This window comes from Amblyomma maculatum, chromosome 2, assembly GCF_055883805.1.
Source record: "Amblyomma maculatum isolate TAMU_Amacu chromosome 2, ASM5588380v1, whole genome shotgun sequence".
In the NCBI taxonomy this organism is placed as follows: Eukaryota; Metazoa; Arthropoda; class Arachnida; order Ixodida; family Ixodidae; genus Amblyomma; species Amblyomma maculatum.
Window position 1 is genome coordinate 101393920 of NC_139345.1, and position 23841 is coordinate 101417760.

At 44.1% G+C, this 23841-nt stretch overlaps 1 protein-coding gene across 2 annotated transcripts in view; it reads right to left on the bottom strand.

The window, feature by feature from the left end:
• Nucleotides 1-23841, bottom strand: part of LOC146199425 (putative sodium-dependent excitatory amino acid transporter glt-6) — a 50063-nt gene that overhangs the window by 6138 nt on the left and 20084 nt on the right. The window contains exons 1-5 of one of the 2 annotated variants that reach the window (XM_084594908.1): nt 8442-8550; nt 7853-8123; nt 5181-5391; nt 2454-2496; nt 747-849 (exon numbers count right to left, since the gene is read on the bottom strand). In XM_084594908.1, the coding sequence (XP_084451034.1) occupies nt 747-849; nt 2454-2496; nt 5181-5391; nt 7853-8123; nt 8442-8462 (649 nt within the window). In that variant the 5' untranslated portion in view covers nt 8463-8550. Of the gene's footprint in view, nt 1-746; nt 850-2453; nt 2497-5180; nt 5392-7852; nt 8124-8441; nt 8551-23841 lie in introns of those variants that run through there. The other variant, XM_084594907.1, reaches the window with a different exon arrangement.

Consider the following 23841-nt stretch of genomic DNA (forward strand, 5'->3'; position numbering starts at 1 on the left):
CACAATACGCTTGCTATACCTCACCACTAGGAAATTGTACAAAAATACAGAATTAATCTTCAGATGCCACTGTCCCCCCCCCCCCCTCCCCCCTCTCCCCCTTCCTCTTTTTTTTTTTTTATTTAACAGATTGTTGAGGGAAGGGATATCCAAACACACGTTTGATGAAACTGTGCAGTCACTAAGGGTCTTTGTCACAATTTTCGTTTAGTTTTGGTTGCTTTCAATTACCATTGCTACTACGCCAGGAGGCAGATACAGGTGGACGCATTAAGATCCCCGAGATGCCTCGGTGGTCATTCAACATCTTTTTTTTTTTTGTAATAGTTTCTTTCATACAAATTTTAGACGTGCCTTATTACTTTGTGCAGAAAAAAAATAATTCTTCGGTAAGGGTTTATAGAAAAGGCCACTAGCTGCGATATGTTCTCGAAGCTGTGAAGATAAATGAACGAAAGGGTTGATGAGAGAGCTGAATGTGGTATCACTTAATTTGTCACGAATATTAAAGATTTAGCTTGCGGGAGACGAATTATTTTTGACATGCACCGGTTTACCGGCCCCTCCCACGCAGGCACAGGGACCAACGGTTGCTCTCACCCTTGTCAATGCGCGTGCGCAGGAGGAATTTGGAAAACCGGTGTACGTCTACTCCATGCAGTATACGTCTCCGGCAAGCTAAATCTCTCTATTGCCGAATGAGGTTTGGAGGCGCAATGAGCATTATGTAAGTAACTCTCGCTCACCTAACGAATTGGTGCCGGCTCTTCGCGACCAGCCTCTCTTCGAAATCTCCTTGGGGGCTTCTCCTCTTACAGAGATGTTCTTTTTCTCGTACGTTGTGTAACCCTGGAATGATGAGAAAGGCGTGAATGGCACAGATCAAAAGTTTCATAACGTCCTCGCAATATATATATGATATGAATAGACGTTCGCGGAGCATTCAGTTCTTATGTTCGTTCCGCCTTTGTCTTAAAAAAGGAACCAGCCAAGTGAAAAGAAGTGAAAATATATATTGAAGATGCTTTTAAGGAAACTGACTTGGATTCGCTGTGGTCGCAGTTTATTTTAGAAAATAAATTCTCGTATTAAAATTATCAGCTACTGATAAACAAGAAGTTTTAGCATTCATATTCAATGTGTCATTTGAGCCCTGATGTTTGCCTCTCACCAGGCTGTAGCCGTAGGCACGGTGGTGCAGTTGAATTTCTGAAGTTGACCTTTTTGGCCTGTAGAAGTACTGATCTTTGTATTCACACCTCGGTAAATTACAGAACATCCATTGTTACTAATTAGCTCAAGTTCTCCGGTAGCAGTAAGTTAAGGTAAATATACACCATAGAGAGGGCATATGTTACACGAGCACAAAATTTCAAATGTTGCGCTGTTTTTGCAAAATTAAGGCAGTGCAGGTACTATAATTGTTAGTATGTGCTAAAGAGTGTCGAATTTACAAGCGTGCACTGCATTCTCTGTTTTACAGAACTCTTGGATGCCCTTTGTAGATAATCTCAAGGTTTAATCTGAGGGTTTTCAATGACCTTTGGGACAGTCCAGGTGGAACATTTCCCGAATCGCCACACGCTGGCAACTTTATTTACCATCAAAACAGAATCAGAAATTATAAAAGCCTGTGCTAATGATGGTGGTATGCTGTGTGAAAACAATATTGCAAATTTTGTTGGCTGCCATTAGAAGTTATATCTTTCGAGTTTGAAAATATATTACTTCTTACAGTCGAAAATAGAATATGCGGTATTTGTTCTTTATCAATCAAGGCGTTTAGATGGAGCATCAAACTTAAATCGCTCCTAGAATAACCACAGCGACATTCAAAGCCTCATTTTCGAGAAACTGAAATCATCGACTCATGCTCACCATATTATATTAAAACGCAACTTTAGCTTGAAAAGCACCCTTTGTGCGAATGAGTTTACCCCATTTTCTGTTACTCTATTTTATTACTGCCTACGAGGGGGTGAAAAAAAAAATCAGTGTCCTGCTGTTGTTGTGAAAGATAAGATATAATTTGGCCAATTAAATTTAAGCCTTCAAGCAGAGAAAACAAACGGTTATACTAATATTTTGCCCTCGTAGATGCATATTTGTATCCACATATATTTAAGGCATCGAAAAACGTTTATTATTTCACAGATATTGAAAAGAAGCAGAAACTGGCACGATTTTCACAGTTAAATTCTGCGGCAGCTTTAAGGGGTCGCAAAGGTGTGGGTGCCATGGACAGAAGTTCATTGTAATCAATTTCGCTGCTTCTGCTCGACAGAACAGGCGACAGTGTGATGATGCTATTCTTACTACAGTGTTCAATCCAGAGACAGAAGCAACAATTTTAACATAAACGAGTGCTATTTATTAAAATAACAATCGTACGAAGACGTTTAGATAGAAAATACTTTTGAATTAATCAAATCAATGAAGCGTCAGATATTCACCTGCTCAACGCAGGCTTCTACGAGGTTTTCGGGAAACGCATTTCTGGAAAAAGGCAGCAGCAAGGGGCGAATGTTAGTTAGCACGCTCAGGCCGTTACGGCAAGAAAAGTCAACCACGAACGGCAGTACTGCATTAGCATGACGATCAAGCTGCAGTGTGTTTATCATAAAGACGTATATTCCCAGCTTTTAGATATATCGACAAATGCAAACATACCTAGAGGATAGATACAAAGATAATATTCCTTAAAGGATGATGCGCAAACGGAGACATATTGTTGAGCATTTGTAAAAAGACAAAAAAAAAAAAAGGACTACTGTTCAATGACTTCAATTTCGACAGCGTACTTTTATTTGTAGCATATTCTTAGGAAATAAAGAGGCACAGAGGAGATTAAAAAACTGCAGTATAAGCACTACAGAACAAACTCAGCGCTATCGGCACTACACGCTTGTGCAATCGTTTTAATGTATATGTAGATTCGTGAACAAGGTGGAACCTCGTCCGTCCGAGCCTTTGAAGAAGAGCGCCGTGGAGCTTTCGACCCAAGTTTAAAAGTGAACCTGTTCTGTGCAAGAGACGTGCGCGAAGGACGGCAAAAATTTTCCCGTGTTACGACTTGGCTTTCTTTGCTGCATTTCTATCTCGAACTAAATGGAAGTGTTGAAATATATGTTGAAAAGGGAGTGGAGTGTAAAAATGCGCCTTTTGCAACACTACACAATATTGCATATTTGAATTCAGGGCCTCGATGCGAGTTTGGCTGCCGTTGCTCACACTCCTCGCAGCGGAGTACGTGCCATGTAAAGCTGTTCCGCGAAGGCTGTTTTAACTCATAATTTGACCAATAAAGAAAGCAGCCACATCTTTGATCGCCTTCTTGTGATAACATCATCAACCAGTCAGCTATACAAGAATGACACTCAATCCAGGGAAATGCGAGGAGAATGCAAACTAGGGCCCAATGTAGGGGTACAGAATATCAGTTAATATCGTTATAGAAACGTTATCGGGAACCGAGGCAGGCGTCTCCTGTATTGTCGATGCTACCTAGACTACCCGATTTCCAACGGTGACAGCTTGGACGTCTCATTCATCCCCCATCCGCAGTGCAATAAGCTATTGTGAGCTCCGGCAGTCGCCCAATTTTTCGTCCTTCATGCTGCGGCGCCTCATGGCGCTTCATATAGGCTCGACAACATGGCTCAGCGCGGAGGTGCGTTCCCCCACTAGACCATACTAAAATGCACTAGAGCGAAAAGCTGCGTAGGGAAGGGCAGGAGAGAGAGGAATAGCAGTGTCTGATAAAATATTTACGGACATTTTCCAGGCATTGATAAAAGAGGAGCCGGTAGCCCAGAAGCCAACCTTATCGCCGCGGCGGGTCGTAGAGATCTGCGGTTGTCGCGAAACAGCTGTAGAAACGCAAGTGGAAGACTATTCGAAATTATTCCTTCCGTTCCCCTTCTCATCTCTCTTCCTATGTAAAGGCAGCGTGCAGCCGAAGGCCGTTCGGGGGCCTGTTGCGAACTCTAGAATTCACTGATATTTTGACGAGGGCGGCTATCATTAAGACTTCCGATTTATTATTTGAATATATGATACTTGTTTCACTGGATTTTCCTTGTAAGCAAGCATGGAATTCTAAGATTTACTGCCTTAAAATAAGAATTTACGTCCTAAGTGCACAAGAACCAAATCTGCTTTCACAATTTTTTATATCGAAAAAGCGCTGTGGTTTCTTAACATCTGTAGCAGGAATTTAAGTCATAGATTAGCCAAAATATTTACTTCTTTTAGTGCGTGAGCACTACTTCACGTGGTGCTAAAAAAAGAAAGAAAAAACGGTGGAGCGGAGCGTATTTGAATCCAGGTATACACATATTTTTTGTGGGAAATAAGTACGGAATATCCCAGCTATCGCCGCTTTTATTCTTTATTGCAACATTAGACGATGCCATATAAATACAGAACAATGTGTAAAATTCATGAGAAACACACGAGAATACAGTATTACATTAAAGCCTTCACAGGTCTGTCAAGTCGTCAAGAAGGCTTATCCACATTGGATGTTCGCTTTGGGGTCGATACGCTGTCTAATAAAGGAAACCCTTGAAATGAAGCTATCACAAGCTGAACTGACACTGACGTCTGAATGACAAATAGTCATTCTCGTCTTCCCTAAACAGTGAAAGCACAACTGATTACACTGCGTGTTTTACGGCCACTTTCCAACGCTGCGCATTGCGTGTCTTCACCAGCGTCCATCCATGCTCAATGGGTCTGAACACACTGCTCCCGCATTGCCATTTTAAGGCGCATTAAAGATGAGAGGCGCTTTGACTAATTGACTTGGCCCACCCCAAAAATTTTGGTGGCCCATCCCCAAAGGTGACTGCTCAACTCGAAAATTAGGTCACGCCACGTTCAGAACCGATTTAGCCCACACCAAAAGAACTTGGCCCACTTCCGAACTTCGGGTGGCCTACCATACCAATTTGGACGGTAAGTCCTTAAATTTGGAGGGACAGTAGAAATTCGGACACTTTCACGAGATACTGCGTTGGTTGGCTGAATCAAATCGTTTCTCTCTCTCTCTCTCTTTTTTTTAACCCCTTCATTCTGGAAGTGACGAGAATAACAAAAGGATGGAATGGCAAAGAGAATTGTAGTCTAAGTTGCAGCTGGCTTCAGAATGTATTCAATTGGACATGATTGGCACTCGCCTGACAAGGTCCAGGAACGTGTCCAGCAGATGGGCGCTGCCCTTGATCTCCTCCTGGGCGTCAAGTTCTGACTTAAGATCGGGGCTTCCAGGGTGGATTATGGTGACGAACGAAAGGCCGATAAGCGCCGACACGAAGCTGGTGCCGATGAAAATGGCAAACGTCAGAAGGGCCATCTTGCCCTTCGCTTTTCCACTCAGGTTGGCGCTGCCTACCAGAAAAAAAAAAAAATGATAACAGGCGGAGAATCTTTGGACAAGCTCTTTTTCAATGTGTTAAAAAAATTCAAGGTAATATTCACAACAGTGCAATGCTTAGTAGAAGTAACATTTAGATATAACGTAAGCATAAACCTTCCCACATCAAGGAGGATGGATAATAATGCACTAGCGACAATTTCTGCAACACAATACGATGAATGCTCTCTACTGTGAAGACTGAATAGAAAGATATAGAAAATCTACCGGTAAATGTTACATTAATACTTCTACGTGCACTGTTCTTTCCAGATGTTTTCATGACGAAACCTTTAATTTTGGGCGCTGCAGTGGGGCTCGTATAGCATCGTCGGTGATAAAAACCCCAGAAGAGTCGGCATGACATCCCTTTGTGATGTCAGTGCTCGTTAGAGAACCCAGGTGGCCAAAAACATTTCGCAGCCCTCCGCTACGGAACCTTTTCTTCCTTTCGTATTTAACTGCAATCTTCCCTTATGGCGCGGTTAAGAAGTTCACAACTTTAATGAGATCGTAAATGTTCCTTCCACTCCCTCAAACACTAAGCTTTCCTCCTCACTCCTTCGCGAATATTTAACAGGTGTTAGGGATGGTATCGCTGCTCTGCTGCAAGGCCTAGCTTTCAGGCCTATTGTTCCAGAAGCATTTGAAAATGAGGGTAATTTAAAGGGGCTTACGTTCCTCGTGGGTAGTGCTAAAAAGGTTTAAAATTACGACTGACGATTGAACTCCTCTGGCCGATTGAAGCTTGTCGCCCGAATCGGAACAGTGTTGGTCGAATATTTAGGAGAATCCCCCAAGGTGGAGTAGATTTGTAATAAGGGAGTAATTGCTCATTGACATGCTCCCAAGCGCAGCCATATATGGCTACAAAGGAAAGCCAGCTAGCAAATGAAGTTAGCTTTTCTTTGCAGCCGTATGGCTGCGCTCGGGTGGATGTCAATGAGTAATTACTCCCTTATTAGAAACCTACTCCACCTTGGAGGATTCCCCTAAATATTTGACCAACACCATTCCCATTTAGAGTTATTGATCAATTCGCGCTCGCTCTACAATCTGTTCTGCTGACCATCCTGGTTACCTCACTTGGTAGAGCGACTGCCCCAGAAAGGCGGTGGTCCCGGGTTCGATTCCCGGATCAGGACGAATTTTTCTTTAACTAGGAAGTTTCGAAAAAACTGTATAGCTTTCCTTTGTAGCCGTATGGCTGCGTCTGGGTGGATGTCAATGAGCAAATACTCCCATATTCCCAATCGGAACAAGGTGACCTAAATCCCTACAGAGCGAATCAGCCTTGGCCGACCAGCGAAACATGCAGGACGCATGGTGGAAATAGCGTTTAGTCGGTGCCGTAAGTTGAAGAACATCCCAGCCCCAATAAGTGTTGTGATTGATACATAGGCGGGAGTGCGGCACTCCGCAACTTGCTTTCGCAGGATGTTATTGCTGTGGACGTTTTTCAATAGACGCACTTCGGCATATATACATGTGCGCGAAAAGTGGTGATGCCCAGAGTCCTCGGCCGGTATCTCTGAAACAACAAAAACAGCTAAAAAGAAAAATATCCCGCAGCCTCCTGAAGTGACTACATCGCCAACCAGATCCGACTCTGGTCGGCGGATCGAACTAGAGCGCCTCGAGTTGCTCCAAACAACCACCGGAATACGCGCAGCCTATCTTGGTCGGCCAGTGCAATACGAAATCGTCGTCCCGGAACAAGAAAACCTCCGGAGCGACCACTGGAAATTGTCACAAGGTACTTTACGTTCTTATAACAGCCCTGAACAAATTTATTTATTTATTTTTTATTTAATTTAAAATACCCTCAGGGTACAGATGTACGTTACAGAGGGGAGAGACGCATACAAAATATACATAAGTAAAAAAGGAGGTTAACATAATAAGCGTACAAATCTTTGAAAAACAAAGCACATGAAAAAGAACAACGACGTACAGTGTAATTTAGGAAGATGGCATAGGTGTAAAAAAATAACAATATATAAAAATATAATAAGAAACACAGTAACAATGAAGATAAGCAAATAACCATACAATAAGTTTTATTACTAGGCAAGAAAGAAAGTTTGCAGCGCGGATTTAAATCTTTCTTCTTCAGTTATACTTGTTAGGGATGCAGACAGGTTATTCTAATCATTACAGGTACGGAGAAGAAAAGAGTTAAAATAGACAACTTTGTTTGAGTGTGCGGAGTGTTTACCTTTTGATTGTGGTTACAGCGAAATGAAATGTAAGATGGTGGTTGAACCCATAAAGAGCGCAATTTTCAGTTATATTTTATGAAAACGTGAGAGGGAGGATAATTTTCTTCGAGTCGATAACACCGGGAGATGTAAGTATGCTTTCATATTACTAACGCTGGCTGTCCTTTGATAGTTATCTACCACAAGCAGTCAGATCATGTCATTATTTCGTTACCTGTAATGATGCTGGCGATCATCATGGGTAGGACAAGCATGCGAAGGCAGCGCATGAACACTTCACCAGGCATGCCGAGCAGCATGATGGTGGACTCGCTGGGGTTCGCTTGCCGGAGGCCCAGGCCCAGCACCACGCCGGCCACGACGCCGCCTAGCGTGAAAAGCAGGAAGAAATGTTCCTTGGCGAACTTGCGCAGCTTGGCTCTCAGGGACTGGGCCCGCACCTCCATGGCGGCCACTTTGCACTCCTCTAGCTTCATCTTTCCGTTCTGCAACAACACAGAAATTGGCAAGAAAGAATTTTAGCATAAATAGTGCCAGCTTGATGTGCTCGCCTCTCTCCCTACGCGTGCGCGAGAAATCCTTCTATGAGCCCGGCTATGTACATTGGGGGTATACAATAAAAAAAGGGGAGGGTCTGAGACAAACCGGCGATTATGAGCAGGGGAACTTAGTCTACGTCGGCACGACGCCCATGGTAAACAGCGGACACACGCTAGTTCCAACTACAGATACGTTTGCTTTGTGTGCCCATCAGTGGAGTTAACGAATTTACAGATTTCCTCGTGAGCGAGAATTAAATCTACTGTGAGAGCGTTGTACTGCATTCGTCTTCATTCGAAGTTGTCACCAGTACGGCAGCGCTGGGTGTCGACTTAGGTCAGCGGAAGTTTTCCGCTGTCTATCTGACCGCCGGCATATACACGTTAGGCTCGGATGCGAGGAACGCACATGACACGTGAACGGAAACTTCCAAGTCGCGAAGCGGAAGCTAAACCACGACGACAGTAACGCGAAACTGAGCGAGAAACTCGGGTGGCCGGCCGGAGCTGGAGGCCGCGGAGGAATCGACGCGGCGGCATAAAGAGAAGTGTGGAATGCTACGAGAAGCCGCATCGAGCCAGTGAAGATAGAAATAATATGAATGGCTAGAAATGTGAATGTCGAATAGGGCGTTTGAAATTGTGGCCTCAATGTAAACGGGAACGAGGTTGGAGGGCATCGTGGTAGCGACGTGCAGAAAAACCCAGTATGTCGACGAGCGCCATGCAGCCACTGACAGATGTGGGTGGCAGTCTTACGCTGTAGCGACGACAGCTGTGTGGGTGGTAAGATGGGTAGTAACGAGACCTTCCTGCCTTCGATTCAACTCGATGATGTTGTTTCGCACGTGGTTAAGAAATAATAGTAGAATCAAGGCAAAGTGCAGTAACTGTCTCACTTTGAGCGAACACCGAAATCCTGGTGTGCTCGAAGGAGAATAAAGAAAGTCTACGCATGTCGATCAATATATTGATGTAAGTGGAAGCTCAGTATTTGTGTAAACTGCACTTCGCCCGGTATATGCAAACGCATTACAATGGGGAGGGGCGAGGAATACTACACAATTGTGTGCTCTGAGAAAACATTTGGGGGCTTCCAATAATGCGCATAAAAAGGCATGGCTAGGTAAGGTGTGTGTACATTTACGCTCTCAAGTGCGCGTAATAACGCCTACACGCGTATAAGCAACAAACAATTGAAGAAGATGCCTGCAGGTATCCTCCTCAGAAAACGTGAGCCAGCCGTAATCTTGCTATTTTCTTCTCTGCCTGCTCTAGTGTGAGCTGGTTTCCGCCGTTTGCGCCTCTCTTTCCATTCATATCTTAGCGTCTCCTCTGTCCCTCCTTTTCGCTGCCTCAGTTATCTGCCCTTGCGCAGACAAAGCGGCTACGATGAGGTGGACACCGAATCGGCCGGATGTTATGTCTCGGTAAGCGACGTTGCTTTTTGTGCGTTATTATTCTATCGCTCTAATTGCAGCTGCCTCAACCGGCGGATCCTTTGAGAGACGTCCAAGTATGCACACAAACAAAACGGAGGTGTCTAAGGCACACAGTGTGCTTCCAAGTTGGGCCCGAACAATACAACGGCAACGACAACAACAACGACAACATACATAAGAAACGAGAGGAGGATAAGAACACCGAAAAATACGCGGTGCTGTTGGCCATACCCAAAAACTCTTGACAAACGCAGTTTTCAAAACGAGATTAGTTTTCGACGTCATTTTCAGTCTTTCTTTAGATGCCGCCATAACAAATCAATATATACGCAGATCTACCCTCGAGACGCTTGTTCACTTCTGCTATTCACTGTTAAAAACAAACTTCATTGGTTTTCTATGGTGGCTTTAAAAACTCGGTGCGAGCGTGGGACAAATTTTAAAAGGAAAGCTTTGCTATGTGTGGGATTCAATACGTTTATAACAATATCTTACACAATTACCGGGTTACTTCACAGTTAAAAGTGATGTCAAAGAAAGCTGCACCCGAAGAACTTTAAAGCCTCCGTAACGTAAATTATTTCAAAACGTGAGCACGTGCTGATTATAAAGAGACAAAAGAGCAGTAATATCTGCGGTACGCAAGAAATAAATTATAACAGAAGCCATCTGTGAATATTAAACAATAAACGCCGCATGCATAATCTCCAGCGCAACAGAAAAAGGGGGAGCGGCAGAAAAATAGCAGCGCTTCTTCCGTACTCGCGGGTAAAGTTCAAACATGAAAGCAGTCGAACCCAGTTTTTGAGTCAGCAGATCACGCATAAAAATATATACGTGCACACCTCTGCAAACGTTTATTAGCACGCACATAACTATTTCTACGGAAAGATGAGGGCGAAATATATTTTTGTATGTTTTTCCAAGTAATGCTCCCCTGTGCCTGTGGTTCTTTTTATTATCTTTCGAGCCGAACGCAGACGTAGAAATAATTCGGGGGGGGGGGGGGGGGGGGGGGGCAAGCAGCTTTCGTTCATCTTGCTCACATCTATGCAAGAGGGGCTGAAACAATGATACAATGATTCAAAAAGTATGCTTCATTCCCTACGTACTTCCTTCAACGCCTGTCTGGCATAATCTCGAACCGTTAACTCATGATTTAGTTTAAACCCTCAATAAGTACCCTTGTCTCGCATCTGTCCATGTTGGAACTATCCATGACGCAGGTATTCTCGCGGAAAATCTGTGGCCTTTCGTTTTCTTCACCCCTGTCTTGCTGCATTGGTACGTCTCCTCCTCTGAAGCGGTACTTCCGCAATGCTTTTACCCTGCTGTCTTGGACCCTTGCCTTTCCTCGGATTCTACTCTGATCACGTCGGAGAACCTACCGAGCTCGTATTTCTGCTCTGGCAAGTCAACAGCGGTGACTGCCGCCAACTCCGTCTCACGCGCTTGCGCCGAAAATTTTGTGTTTTTTTAGTTTTGTTCATTTTTAAAGTATTACCGGCCCCTAGGGGAGGCCCTAAAGTAGCAGCGGGGAATATGAAAGGACTAAGTCAGTGATGTAGGCACCAAACTCAGCAAAACTCAGTGATCTCAGCTGGTGCAATTATTACACCGTATATACTCTGTATCACTTATCGCATAGTCCCACTTTACATCTGCCAGGTCTTCCACTTTTTCGGCTGTGTTATAGCTCAGGCGCCTGTCGTCTTTGCAATACCGTACGGTAAAACGGCAGCTACAGCAATTAATTTTTATTAATTCCTATGACTGTTCCTGGTTAATATATATATATATATATATATATATATATATATATATATATATATATATATATATATATATATATATATATATATATATATATATTATGTCTAAAATTTAGTAAATAAAAGAAAATAGAATATTTTAGTACCTTATGTTTATAAGGGTAAAGCAGTGGTGTCGAGAGGGAGTGTCGGTCAAATATGTGTGCGCACGAGCTGACACTTGCGAAAATTGGGCGAATAGAGCCACCATCCTTCCGCTGAGTTTCTGCTGACACTCTTTGACCACTCATTAACCAAGAAAGGCTTTCACTTTCATAAATATTTTATAGTGGTTCTCAGACGAGCGCGAAATAGGCTACGCCACTGCCTGAGAATGTGTTTGTGATTCCTCTTCTCTAGCATATACGCCGGAGGGCGTTGAGGGAAAGGGCAGCAGTAAGAGCAAGAACGAAAAAAAGAGATAAAGACTGAAAAATATTAACAAACGTTCCAGAGTATAGGGTACGGCGGGCAACGAAAGCGTTTCAAAACATGCGCATACAAAGTTCAAAACAAAACAAAGGCTGTGAATCTCCCGTTAGACATACGCGTTGTGCCATCTAGCGAGGGTGACCCAGAACGCCACAGCACAGCAGTCTCGTGCATGCAGGGAGCAGCAATTGAGTGGGAGAGAGAAAAACTTTCGCATTTTCATCTTTTAAGCAGTCTTAGGAGCAATCCTGTAAATTTTTTACTTCAGCATCCACAACCACGCTTTTAGTGATGGAAATACTTTGTTCCGCACCGAGTCGTGAGCCGTCCTGGCCAAATGCACAACGTATTGATTGTGGCAAAGCTTGAACCATTTTACTCTGACCTGAAATGATTTGTCACTAATTGTAGTTTTCCCATGGCAACAACGAGTAACTCTTGTTTGATTGCATTGCGGAATTGCAGTGTGGTTGTTCGATGAGATCGAATCTGCTCACTGTTTCTTGAAAAAAAAAAAAAGAAAAAAAACACCGACGGCTGTTTGTCAACGCACGCGGCGCGCAAAACTGAGCGCACACAAAGCAACTGTTGTGCCGAAAAAGATGTAAAGCGTTCAGAACCTACGCTAAATGACTCAAGTGTTTATACGAAAAGGCTTTCGAGTTACTGCGCACGAAGCGCTGTCGTACAATCGGACACTAGGTGACCCAAGCGTTTATACGACAAGGCCAATTGGGCACTAGGTAACTAAACGATGCCGACCAAAACTATGTGAAGCAGCTGTACAGGTAGAGAAGCTTGATTTCCACCTTCTTCGGAGCGCTGCGAAGGTGAGGCGCTCAACCTTTCAAAAGCAGCAGCGAAAATAAACAGACACGCGGCTTTAGAAAACAGAGGGGTGTCCTGCAAGTCGTTAAACGGCCACAGAGGACGAGGGTTCTGTGCTGACACAACGTTGCCTAACGTCACAACGTTGCGGCTAACCGATCAGTCAGTCAAAATAGAGGACGGCTGCTCTTTCTCACACTGCTTGGCAAAGAGGCCACTCTAGAAGCACTTCACGGCGCACAGCTTCCGCGTGTGCTTTGCGCAACTATACTTCCGCGTACAGAATGTTTGAAGAGGTGCCCTAAATTTTGCGGTGGTGGGGCCCGAACCTTGCCTCCAATAGCGTATGCCCTACTGAAGTGCACCAATTGTGCAACGTGGTGAAACTCTAGCCTTGAGCTATTAGTGAGATCGAAAATGAGTAGCTAAAGTAGCATTTGCTTCGACAAGAAATCTTTAAGGATCCCAAGTCTGCCGCTCATGCCACTAAACCGAAATGCCATCCAGAGGGTTTCAGGGTCTGTGGTGGGTAGAAGAAAAAGTTCACTTCACTGAAAACCCGCATCAGAGATTGGTTTGGGATCTTTGATTGACTACGTGCTGTAAAGGGAACAAACGGCCGAGCATTCGCAGCATCACCGACAGATACATCATAGAGCCGAGTGCAGTTCGGCTCGGGTTGCAGGGAATCGGTTCGCAAACTGGAAAAACAGGTAGACATAAATAGAACTCCATTGACAAATAAAGCACGCGAACACCTGCGCAAAATTCGAACAGCGGCATGACATCGACTGCTCAGCGCAGAGACCGTTGTAAAAATTGGCAAATGACTCAGTGTCACAAAGGAACTCGCACGCTCTGCGTTTGCCAGCTCTATAAAAATTTGTGAACGAAAGCTTATTGAAATTTCCTCAATAAGCTGTCGGAATTTTGACACAGACTTTCACGTTGTACAGCGAAGCTCCCAAGTTTGTGTGTTCAGAATGAGAACTAAAATACAAGGAAACGGAGGCACGCAAATACGTAACTCAAACACGTGCTTGGCAGCCTTCGCATAAGGCCCTCGAGAGGATTAAAGATGTGCGTGTTGCCAGCTGATACTTGCGAGAACGGACGATGCTTTGGACCTAGCCTGTGGCGTAGTTGCTGGAAGGCTGCTTTCCGCTCGTGACCGTGGGCTAATTGGTCAGGGACGGCGACCGGCTTCTGAGAGGTCGCCGAGTGCGGATGCAAGTGGGGAGCCAGCGGCAGCTATGCGGCGCCCATAATAACACATGCGCGGTGTGGAGGCGACAGAATCGCTAATGGAAGAAGCCCCGCTGTTCTTGCATGCCGTGCTTGGTGCATGCCATCGCTATTTTTGTCTTTAGCCTTTTAAACGATTTCTGGGGATACGATAAAAAGGAAAAGAAAGGTCGAGGTCTCGTACGGTACAAAACGAATGAAAGAAGAGAGCACAACAGTCCGCTGTTCCTGGCCAAAAGTAATTGTTGAGCCACCTTCTTTGGTAGCAGAATATGACTCGAAGAATTCATGTAAGCTTTATAGGTTGCTAAAAAAATGACATGGCTACCAGTTGCTGATAAATGTATAATTGTTCCTCTATTCTTACCAATCTCTTAATGTGAGGTTGAACTAGGAAGGCCGTCGACTAGCACTGACCTGGTGGCTTTTATACGACGATCATTCTGGACGTCCTGTGTTTTTTTTACAGTTTATGGAGAATGGGCCAACACATGCGTTCATAGAGTTTGCCCCATTGCTTGATACCTATTTCCAGATACTACCGATAACGAAAGAAAATAAAAAATTAAATAGCACTGCAGAATCTGCGCTGCAGTAATGCGAAAGTACGGATGCTGCTGTTGGTTGCTTCTGGTTGCTTCGAGTTGCTTAATTCACTTCTAGTTTGCCTATTTTAGTCCTTGGTACTTTCAAATTGCGCGCCAATATCCCTTCCTGTGCCCTTTTTTGGCTCTACTTCCGGTTTCGTGACGTCACATCCTCTACGTCACAATAATTAACTTCTTGTTTACCCATTTCGGTCTTTGGTACTTTCAAACTGCGCGCCAATTTCTTCCTATGCCCTTTTTCGGCTCTACTTCCGGTTGTGTGACGTCACATCCTCTACGTCACAATAATTCACTTCTTGTTTACCCATTTCAGTCTTTGGTACTTTTAAACTGCGCCAATCCCTTCCTATGCCCTTTTTCGGCTCTAATTCCGATTGCGTAACGTAACATCCTTGATGTCACCAGTTAAGATGTTGATGGTTCGTACTTCTGATGGTTTCCGAAGTTTCTCGGTTCTCCAACGAAGTGCAGAATATAAATGCAGCCGGTTCACCAAAGTTAGACGAGATAGAATTGAACGGCGGCGCAACACGGAAACGGACACAGACAAGAAGGGGACACCACATGTTCTTGTCTGTGTCCGTTTCCGTGTTGCGCCTCCGTTCAATTCCATCATGCACCAACTCACCCCCCAGGCCGTTATTCTAGACGAGATAGACACAATGTATTTACATAATTACTAGTCGGGATCCAGATCGAGGATCAGGATGAGAATCAAGATGTCTGAAGACTTTCCAGAGGTTCATTTTAAGGCTTCCGAATTGCGAGGGAAAATTTGGCTGTATTGTAATCAACCAATCACATCCGTTGACGAAAACCCGCCCACGATAAGGCGGTGCTTTCCCATTCTCGCCGGTCCTCCCACCAAGCGGCTGGTCGATTGATGTAACATCACTCCTTGGACTGGCAAGCTCTTCGGAGCCGGCGAAGGAGATCCATGCTCCTCCGCTGTCAGCCTTGTGTGAACTTGAGCGTTCAAACGGCCGCATCTCGGAAGACTGCCCCGCGGTCCTATCGCCCACTTCTTTTTACGCCGCCGCCGTTTCCCCAGGCAGCGGTGGTGGTGATGGTGCGGTCCGCGAGCAGTCTCTCCCGATCAGGTGGCAGCGGTCTCGTTGTCACAAAGGGGGCGCCGGCCGCTTCCGGACAGCGAGAAGGGGAGTGCGCAGGCGGCGTCTGGACCTCAAAGAAATGGGCCATCTTTCGGGAACACGTGCGCGCGACGAAAACACTTCTCCGAGCGGGATGCCGGAGAGTAAACACGCACACACACTCTGTTCTGCAGCAAGAGGCCACTTTTCCCTTAACTCAGTCCGTTTGGCGCCAACTGTCCAAATTCCTGACCAGTCGAGCCCAACATCACCTTAATTGAATGATTTAATTACTATTTAGTATTTATACATCTTGACGCCGCCCTAATTGACTGACTTAATTAACTATTTTTGCCTTTGATACATTCATCCTTCAAATGTGGCTAATGATACCTTTTCCGCCTTTACTTTTAAATATTTTTGCTTCTAACTAATTACCTGAATAATTTATTGTCCTAAGTATATTTCGGAGACATTACGTCCCCCTCTATCGATTGACACCACTTATTAATCTCTACCACTTGTCAATTACTCACAACTGCTGCGGACATATTTAACATTTTTTTGTCTCTATTTAATTACCTATTAAGCTTATTGGCCTGTTTATTTTTTCGGACATAGAAATACGTCCCCCTCTATCGATTGACACGACTCATTAACCTCTACCCTTCTCATTTACTCACAACTGCTGCAAACTTTATATTGCCTCTAATTAATTACCTAACAAAGTTGTTGGCCTAATTAATTTTTGAGACACAATGTAACGTCACCCTATATCGATTGACACCCCTCATTTACCTCTACCATTTCTTAGTTACAACTGCTGCGGACACGATTTTGCGGACGCGGTGTGCGAATGCGGTGTGCGGACAGAAATCTGTGAACATAGTGAAGGAATGCTTTCGTATTATTAAATGCTTCCGGGCGGCGCTGTCGGTCATTAATTCATGGTGAGAAATTTTTCCTCTGATAATTTGCTGACAAGCAGACTTACAGTAAAACTTCAAGCAATCTTCTGACGTTGTGAGAGCTGAGTAGGCTCTTGTAAGCACGTACAACTGAACACGTACAAATGAAAACTCTTCATAAAAACATAAAAATTCACACACACACACACACACACACACACACACACACACACACACACACACACACACACACACACACACACACACACACACACACACACACACACACACACACACACACACACACACACACACACACACACACACACACACACACACACACACACACACACACACACACACACACACACACACACACACACACACACACACACACACACACACACACACACACACACACACACACACACACACACACACACACACACACACACACACACACACACACACACACACACACACACACACACACACACACACACACACACACACACACACACACACACACACACACACACACACACACACACACACACACACACACACACACACACACACACACACACACACACACACACACACACACACACACACACACACACACACACACACACACACACACACACACACACACACACACACACACACACACACACACACACACACACACACACACACACACACACACACACACACACACACACACACACACACACACACACACACACACACACACACACACACACACACACACACACACACACACACACACACACACACACACACACACACACACACACACACACACACACAGGTTTATCCTTGAAGCTAAACGTGGTATATGCAAACAGTGCAGTGCTAATAACTCAATTCAAGGTGGATGCACTTGGCTCTGAACGCATGCAAGTTTTAATATTGTTACTGTATGAGAAATAAATGATCTGAATTTTATATACAGCGAATGTTTATAGCAACTTATTGGTGGGTACTGTATTTCAAAGTACTGACATGTTAACGTCTTACACTGTGCAGATTACGGCTCAAACCTGTCTATTAAAAATAGACATCCCCTTCTGGTGTTTGTAAAACCACGTTTATCCATATCTGGGTGTCTGAACGCTTGTTTCTATCAACCTGTTGTTTACCCTCTCAGCTAGCTAGAGCCATGAACTAGACATAAACGAGCCCTAAATAGAGCTTTGAAACATGCTCTTGAAATAACTTTGTTTTTGCGCAAGAAACATAGTGGAAACCTAAAGATTATATACATTAGGGATGTGTTTTTAAAACCGAACACGTCCCGTTTTCCTTCTGCGCTGCAAATAAAAACTCAGTGCGGCCGTCGATACAACCTTCAAAGAGTCCTCGACCTGCAGCAGAGTCCTCGACAGCAGCAGAATACTGCTAGCAAGGAGCGAAATATTATTCTAATATTTCGAATAATAATATATTAGAATATTATTATTCTAATGGATACGACCGAACCATACTGCGTCGAACTCTCCAAAAATAATGTGTAAAGTTGAAAAAAGGTGAACAGAACGACAGAACACAGCTTAAGCAAACGAACCCTCGAGTTCGGCGAGGAAAAACTGCAATAACACAGAAAGAAATCAACACGCATGTGTTGGACTCACGCCCAGAAAAACATCAGATGTTCGTATCCCAGGATAAAAAAATGGGTTAGGCAAAACGTCGACTCATATTAAGCGAGAACACAGACTTGTCTTACGGTATGAGGATCGTTCAGCGAGTATGGCGGTGGGCCACTATAAATGGCGGCGGGTTCTTCAGAGGCCATGGGTCAACCGATCGGACGTCTTCGTCAGTGCCTTAACTCCGACAGTGAAACGGAGGCAAGCGCGGGATGTCACAACAGCACAAAGATCGGTGTCGCCGGCGAAATGGAGCGTGCACAGGAGGGGATTCCTGTCGCATAATCTCTGCCACAGAGTCGCGCGCGCTTTCCTTCCACCACAGTGCAAAGCTTCTGTCCTGTCCGTCGTCCTCGATTCTCAACGACGACGCGCGCCCAACTGGTTCCCGAAGTCGTCAACACCGCGCGGCCTTCCTCTCCCTCGCCAAGTCCCCTCTCTTGTGGCACGCAGACGTCGCACCGTTGTGTAAACGCTTCGTTTCTCTGAATGCACAGAGTGCTGCTGAGTGTGTACCTTGATCATGCGGGAAATAAATAAACACAAAAGGGGACTAGGGGTCTAAGATAGGGGTGGTTTGCCTAAAAAGTGTTTGCCTATTCTGAATGCGGGTCTGTAAATTGGTTACTTCCCTCCTTCGAACTCTGCCAGTGACAACGCGTCTACGGCTACGGCGTGGTGAAGGCTGTTTGTGGTAGACTATTGATGGCCAGCTTCGCTGTAATTGGCCAATATGTGATTCGTACTTGGTTACCGAAACCGCCGTCAGTTTCTTTTCTTTTTTTTTAAATGTAGCGGGCTGTTTAAGGTTTGTATTTCATTGTTCCGAAAAAATAAATTTATAATAGATTAAGCGCTCTTAATTGGGTGAAATGTGAATTAGCGGTTCCAACATTTCGGTTTTCACTTCGGTTTCGAACTACACATACCGATTAGCATACAGTCCTAACCTATTCCGTTATATGCGAGGCCACCTGGCATAGCCATGAAGGATTGCTTTAGCTGTACGACCATGCCTGAATGTACTAGCAATAGCGAGTGTGACTCAGGACTCAAGAGTATCGGTGGGCTCGATTCCCATCTTAAAAGTTTTGCGCAAGTTGGCGGCTCCTGTCAGTTCAACAACAGCTTGTGGTCTCGTGACGTCATGCAAACCGCCGGCTAATCGGTGGAAGGATATGTCACCTGCCAACTGTTACCAGCTAGAAACATGTTCAAGAGAACAGCCAAACAAGTAAACAAACAAACAAACAACGAAACACACCGACGCAGTGTCGCAGTGGGTGTAATTGACGACGGTGCAATAGAATTGAGCATTTCATGCCGAAAGTAGTTCACAAGTGGCATGTGTTCGAGCGAAGGCTTCACGACTAGGGAGTGCCACTGTCAACGTGCTATAAAGGGGTCTACCAGCCGCATGCAAAGTGCTTGTAGCAGGAAATTTTTTTATATGCACCTATTACTTGTTTTGCAATAATGATAATAATAATAATAATAATAATAATAATAATAATAATAATAATAATAATAATAATAATAATAATAATAATAATAATAATAATAATAATAATAATAATAATAATAATAATAATAATAATAAACCTTATTTTCTCCCTCACATCAATATTTGGTACGGGCGCATATGAAAGTCCATGTGGCCCAGTACTCAACAATAGCTTCACTGTCTTTATCAAGGCTGTCAAAAGGTAGGTGCGAATACAAAAGTACGAACTGTAAAAATTACAGCCGTATGCAGGCGCACTAACCGAAAAGTACTCAATATCATGTCACTGTAAAATACTGCATTTAAAAGTTTTCGAAAGCGAGACTTATACAGTTGCTCATGGTAGTACATTGCTGAACAAACAAACGCCATCTGTGAAATTGACATGTCAGTGACATAATCACAGAGTACGGGTGCTGTGTATTTTTGATGCCTAAATCAAAACAAGCTTTGATTTCATTGCAGTGGGCAGGTTGTGATGTCAAGCACCTTGGCTTGCGACCTGTAGTCTCGTGCCTGGTCTATATAGGTCCCGATAATTTCGACGGCTAACATGGTACGGCAATTGCGATATGGCGCTCAAGTAAAGTACATTTTGCCTTCCGAGAATAGCGATCGCAGAGACCGACGACATTACGACTGTACAGCTCGACACCTTGAATGTAGAAATTATCTTTTTACCGATATATATGCCCCCGAAGACCGCTCAGCTATGGATAATGCAGCGAATAATTTAAATCTTTATTTGTTCTTTGTCGGCAGATTCTGGCATGCGGCCTTATCGCTGTGATTCTAGCACGCGGATCGATTTTGTATTCTTTGTTTGCTCATGCTCGTTTTGCGAGACGACGCTTTATCATTTTCTTTGTCACGAAAGATGCATCGAGATGTATCTCGAAAGTTCTAGCCAGTCGCGTGTGTTTCTACAATGTTCCAGATTATGCTAGTCGGCGTTTGCGGCTTTATCTAGATGTTTTTTCGCCGCCATTAAATTGAGCGTTGACGGGCGCGACAGGCATTCTGTTCGACGACCAGCGAGCACGTTTGCTTCCATCACCGCTTCAAATTGGCGCTGAATGACGGCTCCGGAATGTTGGTCTCTGGGCCGTTTTACTGAACTATAAAACTCGCCACTCGGTCAAGTATACCGTTGCTGAAAGCGTTAATGTCTGAAAAGTAGTACAAACGGCACCATAAAGCCGTATAAACGCAAAAATGAACATCTTGAGAGACATTAAGAACCAAGAGAGCGATAGATGCGATCCCCTTTCCGTCGTAACGCGGGGTATACGCATGTCCTCACGCCTGATATGACAAACAGCATGCACATGGTACGTATAGCGAATATGGGCTGCATTTTTCAGAGATGGAGTGCTGTTTACAACTCAGTGAAAGCCCATTAGCTGCCTCACTTCGTTCAAACGAAACACTCTTAGAAGCTGTTCATGTATTTACGCTAGGCTTAAAAGAGAACTTCGGAGGTTTTTCGGCCTTCGAATATCCTGGTAAAAGTTTTACTGTAGGTTGTCTTCTACGCCTAGATGCAATCTACCAAATTTTGTTGCCGTGCGATAATTCATTCGCGTGCAACACGATTTTAAAATGTGCAATTTTCGTAGCTTCAGCTGAGAAAATTTCTGCGGGCAACACTGCGTTTGTGACGTCACGAACAGTACACCCGCGTTACTGGCCACTGCCAGCGCGATAATGAAATTTTTAGGCTTCTGTATGGCTATCTCGAATATTTTATGTACTTTGTCATGATTTCCATGCTTTATTTCCACCATACAAAGCGCGTGCGAATGCTTTTCCAATACTGTATGTGACGTCACCGCTTCGTCGACTGGAACGTCGTTTCTGGCCATGAAAGCAGTTTTGGTTTCAGTTTGCGGTTTTTCCTTTATAAAAATAGTTCTGCTTGGAATTTCGAAAAGCGGTTTCTTGTGTCGGAGTCAGGACACACCAAGTAATGTCAAGCAATCAAAAATTCAAAATGATGAAAAAATCACCGGCGTTGCCCTTTAATGATTGATACGCGCAGTAACCATGCGTGTGCGACGCATTCTCTACTGTCCCGGTACGAAAAAAGATGCACTTATAGAAATATGCACTTCGCACCGTGCAAACTCTCATAGTTAACACAAAGTATAAGATTAAGCATTACCCCGAATAAAAATTAGTGACCTATAAAGGGATAAGTGACAGAAATCATACTAGGTTCCTTTGCAAGGAGTTCTAATATGTAAGGTCCTTTCCTCATCTGTGCAGACAGAGTCCACTAGGCACAAATGGCTGGCGTGGCTGCTCAAATGTTTTGGCGCAGAACGGCTGAGGCGAATTTCGTGATAACGAATCCCGACTGTGGGGCTAGAGTTTTTATGAAAGCCAAATGTCAAATCACGCATGTGCTGTGAGGTGTGAATGCACGTCCTTGATACACTGCGACGTCTCTCACAATAGATGCGCAGTTTCGCATCATTAAACTCCCTCCCCGCCCACGCTACATGTGATGACGCACCTCACATCAAATCAAATCACGTCACGTCACCGCACATTACACCACATTACATCACATCAAACCTTATCGCCTCGTACAGCACCATACCATACCATACCATACCATACCATACCATACCATACCATACCATACCATACCATACCATACCATACCATACCATACCATACCATACCATACCATACCATACCATACCATACCATACCACGCCGTACAGTTATATAAATTGAATATCCAGACGGTAAAATAAACTATTTGCCTAAATATACTGCAGCCTTGCCAGGCTCGCCAGTGCATCGTGTCAACCTTCATATGTTTTTTGGTTGTGCCAAAATGTTTACTTTTCACTCTGCTAGCTGAGGACGCTGCTCCGTGAGTGCTAGCCTGTGTTCCGGCAGTACAAGCTTTCTTTTTATTTTTATTTTTTTTTTATGAAGAAGAACTCCTGGTGAACCACCACAGGGACTCATGATGGCGACGGAAAGAAAACACGGCGGGATAAAAATTAAAAAAAAAACACCGATGAAGCAGAGTAAAATAATCAAAACAAGTGTTCACCCGCTGACACGAGAAGCGTTTCAAGTCGCATGGCTCATAGCACACACTCGCAGCATTTCTACTCGCGAAACTTCCCCGTTTCGACGGTTTTAACGCGGGCACGTTTTTTGGCACGGGAACACACGACAGGTCTGCAATGAGGGGCGCTTATTTTACTCTTCACACGGAGCTGTCGTGTATGTCAGTTTCAGTTGACCGTGGGCGACACACTGCCACCATTTAAATGACAGGGAAATGTGAGGTGGTGTGTAATGTGGTTACCGCACTGCCTGAAATGAACTATTGTTGGAAATATTTGTTTAATTATAAAATTCAGGTCGTGTCGGAATTGAATTCGACGAATGCTCTCCCGCATTTTGTGTTTCTGCTCACAGAATAAATATATTCAGTCTTTAGGTTGATTCTTTGAGCTCCGAAAAAGCACGCAGGGGGAAATTAGGCGCAAACATTTGAATTCCAATCAACGCGCCACCTCAGCTCGTACTTTATCGTTGCATGCTTTAAAGAAGACAATCTCAAGACATGCTGCGATAACTAGTAGTCAAAGAGTGCTTTCAAGACTGAGCATTAAAACGAGCATTAAAAATTAAGAGGTACGAAGTAAAGCCCCATACAAGCCCTCATAAGAAAACAAGTTCATTGCTCTAAATGATTAAGGATATTTACCTATATAGTGGACGTGAGATCATCACCCCTCTTTTCTTTTTTGTCAATAATACCGCGTGCAACTTTCCCTATTGTTATGAAACGTGGATTTAAATTCGTTTCTGTATTCGCTATCTATTTTTAAGTAATAAGAACCTTTCAAAGATTTTTGCAGCTGTGACCAGTGTAGAACAGGCCTTCATTATTTCTTCTTGACAAAAAATTTGTCCAAGCACTATAATAAAAAACAACAGCTGTAAATGAATCCCGCCCCTGTTCTCTCGCTCCTCTCTCAGACTCTCGGTTTTTTTGTATTTCCTCAAGCCGCCGATTATCCTGCTGGCGAGACCACGGGCAATAAAATCCTTTGACACAGGTGAAGCGGCACGCTCCGGAGAGGC